This window comes from Glandiceps talaboti, chromosome 14 (assembly GCF_964340395.1).
Source record: "Glandiceps talaboti chromosome 14, keGlaTala1.1, whole genome shotgun sequence".
Taxonomy (NCBI): domain Eukaryota; kingdom Metazoa; phylum Hemichordata; class Enteropneusta; family Spengelidae; genus Glandiceps; species Glandiceps talaboti.
In genome coordinates this window covers 6,755,524-6,762,633 of record NC_135562.1, presented here as the reverse complement: position 1 = coordinate 6,762,633, position 7,110 = coordinate 6,755,524, and the positions used below count along the sequence as shown (strand labels likewise).

The window sequence follows — 7,110 nt, the reverse complement described above, 5'->3', positions numbered from 1 at the left end:
CTCTCTCTCTCTCTCTCTCTCTCTCTCTCTCTCTCTCGTGTTAATTAATTTATTCTAAATACTTACAGACACAGGTTGATCATCCCTAAGTCTTCTAGCTAGTGACGTGTAGCCTGTGGTATCTATGTACCCTTTACGGTTAAGGCCAAGAGTTGAAAACATTTCACAGTCGATGTACAAAGTTACCCTGTCGTTTCGAACGCTCAAAGAAACTTTGTGGAATTTATTATTGAAGAGTTGGTCGACATTGCTGTAAATAAAAGGACCGCAAGAAGACAAAAATTTAGTTAGAGTATATTCGAAGATAGTCTGTAAGGCATGTCTGTAAGTAGTCTATGTGCTAGACCTCGGATGTTCTTCCGATAGAATACGACACACGCCCGAACATCGCTATCGAGGATGCAAAAACTGACTGAAAACAGTTTCATGCTACATTTTGTCTAAATGAAATTAACTAAAGTGTTACAATACTGACATCATTTGCAGACGTCAAAGTATTGGCGCCCGCGTGTCTGTGTCTAGTAGACAAGTTGCACGATACGTGTGAGCGGTTAAATACCGGGTAGACAAAATATAGAAAATGAAGAAATTACTATCTTGGTATCTCAGTGTAGACTTTGATGTTTCTGATTGGTTTATGCGTGGCTGTATTAGACTGAGTCAGTGAACGGTATTTTGAAACGGGCTGTGAATTAAAATGCTCGACTTACAGGAATGTGACTGAATCAATTTGTCTTTGGTCATTTACGTAGATAAGACTGAGTGTTCTATCCTGTCCATTGAGTCTGACTGCAGCTTGGTCTCTTCCTGAGTAGTCACTTACTCTCCATAAATACCAGTCGTCTCTAACAGTTAACCCTGTCATACGGAATGTCGCGATCAGGGAATACTCGTCGGGAAGACCAAGTGGATAAATTGCTCTAAAATGAAGGGAATATGTATATATCGAGAATTACTGAAAACGGTGTAGAAACTTTCATTCATTCACTTATTCATTCTCTCATTCACTCACTCAGGTACACATTCATTTCGAACGCATGCACACAAATATACGTTCGCACACACACACACACACACACACACACACACACACACACGCATGCATGTAATGCATACATACATACATACATACATACATACATACATACATACATACATACATACATACATACATACATACAGATACACATACATACATACATACATACATACATACATACATACATACATACATACACACACATACATACATTACATACATACATACAGACAGAGACAGACAGACAGACAGACAGACACTATGTATTATTCATTTATCACAATGTATTGCAACTTACCCTGTACCTGCCTCTAAGTCAACAGCTCCTCCTATCTTGTAAGCTACCTGTAATGGCGTAGACCCTTCCACTCGTGACACGCCTTGTGCTCGGGCGCTCTTCGACCCCAAACCAAATTTGCTTATAAGATCGAATCCTGGCGAAAATATATAGCAACTGAAGTTAGATTGGGTCCGGCTGTTAGTCCTTTTTTAATTGATTTTAATCCTTGCCATGGCAACAGAAAATCTAACACAAGTGAGATAGCTACGTTTACACTGTGTATTGATGCGAACAGCATGATTACCTTTTGTTAGGTATTATGCACTAAGTCTATTAGGCCTAGATATCTACGTAGTATCTATCCATCTATGCAGAGAGAGAGAGATAGAGAGAGAGAGTGAGAGAGAGAGAGAGAGAGAGAGAGAGAGAGAGAGAGAGAGAGAGAGGGAGAGGGGGTGGGAAGGGAGAGGGGAGAGAGTGAGAGAGAGAGCGAGAGAAAGAGAGAGAGCGAGAGAGAGAGAGCAAGAGAGAGAGGGCGAGAGAGAGAGAAGAGAGAGCGAGAGAGAAAGAAAGAGAGAGAGAGAGAAAGAGAGAGAGAGAGAGAGAGAGAGAGAGAGAGAGAGAGAGAGAGAGAGAGAGAGAGAGAGAGAGAGATAATAGATCGGATCTGTTGCAATTGTCGTCCTCGATAAAAAAAATATATATAGTTAGGTAGTTACAGGTATAAAGCTAGCGTCGAATTCACAATTTTTTTTACAAATAGTTGTATTGATTCGGATAATTACCTCATGATCATGCCGAACTACAACTAACATGCACTAAACGATTTTTCGCCTAAGATGGACATTTTCATAAATTTCCGTGACATATTTTAGAACTTTTTAGAACCAACATATTGCACACGTACAGGTACATACAATAAAGTAGAATAGAAACTATGGCAACGATGATTCAAATTGTTTACTTTTAATTTTCATCAATTATTTTCACATTGTTAGGATGGATAAGTATAATACTTGTCAAATTAAATTAGAAATCATCTTATTATTATTATTATTATTATTATAGAATAACAATTATACTAACATCCCGTTCTACAAGCAATTTTATTGTAACTATGCATATCGGCCCTGCGTCACTACATCACACGAAAGCGCAGTGTTATAGGTCTAATATACACATTGGAGAGAATGTCTACTGTTCTAGTTAGCTACTTTGCAACATTCTGTGTCGTGCTATTACAGCAATACAAAACTGTGCAGCAGTTAGAGACTAAATTCTACATGTGCTGTGATGTGATGGATTGTGATGTTCTTACCGCCCAAGTCACCATTGAACAACTCTGTAGAAACAAGGTTAAATGATTCAAAATCACAATAACGAAAGATTGCCACTTGGTGGCGCTATGCAAAGGTTCGATTCTGGTTGTCTGACTTCTTCATATCAATCATTTCCGCTCCTAAATATGATGAACGACATTTTTGCTTATTCCTATTCCTTGTTGCATATGTCACATCTTGATTTCAAAGTAAGGGATTTTATGAATTTTTTCATGAATTTTTGTCTGAAGATTACAAAATGCAACTATAACATATAAAATTACGAAAAACTACAAAACATTCACACATACAAAAAATCTGCAATCCGAATATCTACTGTCAAACACGTCAGTAGTAATGGAGAGGTCAAAGTTCACGTTACGCTTAACAAACCTTGGCATGAATTAATACAATATGCCGGAAATTCATTCTTTCAGTTCCACGAGCGAATACATTTTCTGTGGGAAATCGAACCATACACACTTATATATGTATTTCATACAGCTGATAAGTCATAAAAAAATACACATTTTTGTTCATTTTGTTGTAATACGCCATATTCCGGTTCCAGCCATTTCTTAGGTATAAAGCACCACCACTAAAATTTGGCAATGTGAGGGTTAGATTTTTTTGTCATCGCCACTGGTTGTCTGAAGCAGTGAATGAAATGTGTATCCAAGAACTCTGTGTGCATTACTATAAAGGTTTAATAGGCATCTTTCCGCAACAACGTTAACGTAGAGAATGGGTGGTAAATTCGTGTCTACTGTCTTTGTGTTACAATACTCGATTTGGCCCTCAATTCCTCTAACCGATCGACTAGCAAACAGCGCCCCTAACGGCCAAATGGCACCGTGCAATCATTTATCTTTCCTGGGCTGGAATATGACATATTACACCAGAAATGATAATTTACTTACCTGGCATATCATCTTTGCCTAATCTCATATCTGGACATATATGCCCTTCTTTTTCTGTTAACAGCAAGGAGAGAGAATGTTAATATCTTTAAAAAAATCATAATTCCAAACTATCAGTAAACATTACAGTTCATTTTTTCCACAACTAATAAGAGATATTTTCAAGTAACTTGACTTGAAAGATAATCATGCCTTGAACTCTCTGTCACTAAGATTCACAAAGGTGGTGGTTGTATTTTTTGTCCAAATCTTCATGACCGTCATTTAGTATTCTTTTCTGTCTAAACTATCAATGTATCTTTGCACATGTCTGTCTGTCTGTCTGTCTGTCTGTCTGTCTGTCTGTCTGTCTGTCTGTCTGTCTGTCTGCCTGCCTCAGTCTGTCCATCCGTCCGTCTATCTGTCTGTCTAACTCTAAGCGTAGATCTAGGAGTCCAGTACAACATCTAGACCCTTGGCCATTAAACAAAACGGAAATCTATCTGTTTATGTTATTACATCCTTCCACCCAAATTTCTTTCAACTTTTGGTATCTCTGTATCTTCAAGCCATGAAGTATGCAATCAGTCGGTAGAATTTTGATTCCAATCATTTTCTTACTTCACAAATTATACTATACTGTATTTAGTATTTAGTACGGAACATTGTAATCTGTTCTAATAAAAGTTAATTACGAATAATCAGTCTCGTTATTAATCTATTTTAGAATATAGACTATTTTTTTCGACTTCTTGTTGCTGACTGGTGTCACTAAACTCACACGTGTGTTTAGTAAAGAGAGCATGGTTTCACGTATTCCATTGACCAGTTAGTTTCCGCCACCGGCAATCTGTTTTTCCCCAATGACAAGTAACGCAAGTCTCCGAACTAAAATGCTTAGCTTATGCAGTTTCAAAGGGTTGGTTTAAATCGTATTTTGTTGCCGTCAGCATGTTACTTATCTTGAACAAATTAAATGTGCGATTTACCAGAAATAAATAAATAAACCTACTAGAATACAATCGTAATTTAAGCTCGAAATTCCAGAAAATTCGCCAACCGTGTGTGTTGACATGCATATACGGACATTAATCGCATTCAGGTGTGATTATTGGAGCACATTTTAAATGGCAAACTAGGCTCTGATGAAAACATACTGAAAACAACACCTCACTAATTAAGTTCTGGAACGAGCCTGTGTACCGCCGAATTCGTGAAATTTCCAAGTCCGCGGCGAATTTGCGATTAGAGCCTTTGGTATAAGTATTTTGGCTGTCTGATCATATCTAGTTCTATTTGGTATTGTAAAAATAGTAATAATTTTATTCATATGCCAACGTCCCAATGCATTATTGCAGAAGAATAAAACGTACATTTCAGCCAAAGGAGAAGAATGAACACGGAGAAATGAATACATTAATTCTGTTTCAGGGTTGATGTCGTACACACAGTTTGAAAGCATGGAACAAAAATGTACTGCAATGTGAGGGTTAGATTTTTAGTCATCGTCACTGGTTGTCTGAAGCAGTGAATGAAATGTGTGTCAAAGAACTCTGTGTGCATTACAATAGAGGTTAGGCATATTTTAGCAACAACATAATATCTGTATTTTTAGATTGTAACAAACTTTTGAATATTTGGCAGTTTATAAAAAAAACTTCTGGAATATATCTGTTTTGGAACAATCTAGCACAAGGTGAAATTGATCATATGTTGAAATTTGTCACAGTTACGCATTGATTGTGGATATAACCCAACCTGGTCAATTTCATCGAGTTTTTTCTTCTTCTTCATTTTGAACGGTGCGAAAGAAATGTAAAGTGGAACACTCCAGAAAATAAAGGCATTTTCATAAACTACTTCAAGACTATTTTCTATGAAGGTACTAAACATTTAGGAGTCATGAATATTCATTGTAGATCTAATAAATATTCACGTTTGCTCAGACTCTTGAGGGAACAGTGTACACTGCAAAACTCTCAATAGAGGTGAAAAAGGGTTTCAATTTAGTGTTTTCGGGCAATCGAGCGCAGCTTATGTGATGTTAAATCATGAAATGACTCTCCTCCAAAACCCAAAGTTTACGGAGTGGTGTCCCCCTTTATTTAGAATACCGTGACCTAAGAATATACCCTGAGATAGGGGGTCAAATTCAACAAACCCCAAGGTGTCGGTGCTCCATTTTGCTATTAAAGTTTTAGTAGTGTTTATTCAAACTTGTAGTTTATCCAAACTAGTTTGTTTATTATAAACCCGTTAGGAAAAGGGACTGAACTCCCAAATAAACTCCACAAGATGTTATACATGCAATTTAATTTAATTTTGGTTATTCGCTATTTCAAAAATGTGCATTGTAATCCCTGGTAGATTTCTAAAATTCAATTGTTAAAAGAGCCCTTCGTAGTTTCTCTGCTCAAAATTCAAGTAACTTATTAAAGTGTGTTAGTCTTTTTATTCTAGGTGCATTTCATCAACCCTGGAGTGAGAGTGCATTAATCGGGATACTATTCGTGTGTTATTTCTAATGTAGCCTGTAGGGACTTTATAGTCACGGTTCTCATCAGTTATTTAACAGATGTACCACAAGATGGCGCTGTGAATCGCCTCAAACCACTATAATAAGTGCGTCACGTATTTTCTGAAGTGTAGTAAGGTATGTAGGCGTCCTTCAGAGGTGGGACAAATTGATGGATTTAGTGATGGCATTCTTTATTTGTTTAAACGGGTTATGACAAAAACGATGACAGTCTTACAATATATACCATGTATGGCATCATCCGACAGCCCACCCCATCCCACCCCCGCCTTAGTTCACCGTACTTTACATTAAGTTAAACATGGAGTTAGAAAGTCGTTCTAATCCACACCCATGTATTAAAATAACACTTTCCGAAGAAGAAAAAACTTGGGGTTATTTTATCTGTGAAGTATTATACTCACGTGCATATACACCAACGGATATGAAGAGAAAACACAGAAGTTCTAGATATCTCGCCATTTTGTACCTGGAAAATAGTAAAAAAGTACTAAAATCGTCAACATACGAAAGAAGATGAAGATTCACAAACAACACATTTGCATACTCTCGTTTATTTTTTTATGTTTGTATATTCAACTTTGTGTAAACATTATATTTGTTTCAGGTGTAAAAAATTTAATCAATTACTTTGAAAATGATTAGCATTCAATGTGAGTGTCCCCTGTACTTTCAATTTCCTTGTAAATGGGATGCTAACCAGTCTAATCCAACAGCAATGATTGGTTCTGCACTACTCGGATGACAACCAATACCGTGACCATTAAAGCGGGTAACAAGTACAGACACAACGGTTAGTGTTTACTATACATTTATAGAATATAATGACTATATAAACACTAATATTATGTTTCTGTACTCATCATGCTTATGGGGTTTACATCTAACAACAAGGAATTATCGGGGTCGACTGAAAGCCTTGGAGGTCAAGGGTTGGTTTGGTAACAGATGCTGATTGACAGACGTTTCCAGAGAACCAAAAAAACCGCCACTCACTTATAATTATCAGCTGAGTAAAATGTCAGCTTGTACACACA

General features: G+C 37.0%; 1 protein-coding gene across 1 annotated transcript in view; it reads right to left on the bottom strand.

The window, feature by feature from the left end:
• LOC144445904 (uncharacterized) overlaps positions 1-6,535 on the bottom strand; it is a 26,207-nt gene extending 19,672 nt beyond the window's left edge. The window contains exons 1-6 of the mRNA XM_078135546.1: positions 6,478-6,535; positions 3,559-3,612; positions 2,638-2,661; positions 1,338-1,473; positions 711-920; positions 67-250 (exon numbers count right to left, since the gene is read on the bottom strand). Of these exons, the coding sequence (XP_077991672.1) occupies positions 67-250; positions 711-920; positions 1,338-1,473; positions 2,638-2,661; positions 3,559-3,612; positions 6,478-6,535 (666 nt within the window). The remainder of the gene's footprint in view (positions 1-66; positions 251-710; positions 921-1,337; positions 1,474-2,637; positions 2,662-3,558; positions 3,613-6,477) is intronic.
• Positions 6,536-7,110: the final 575 nt, after the last annotated feature.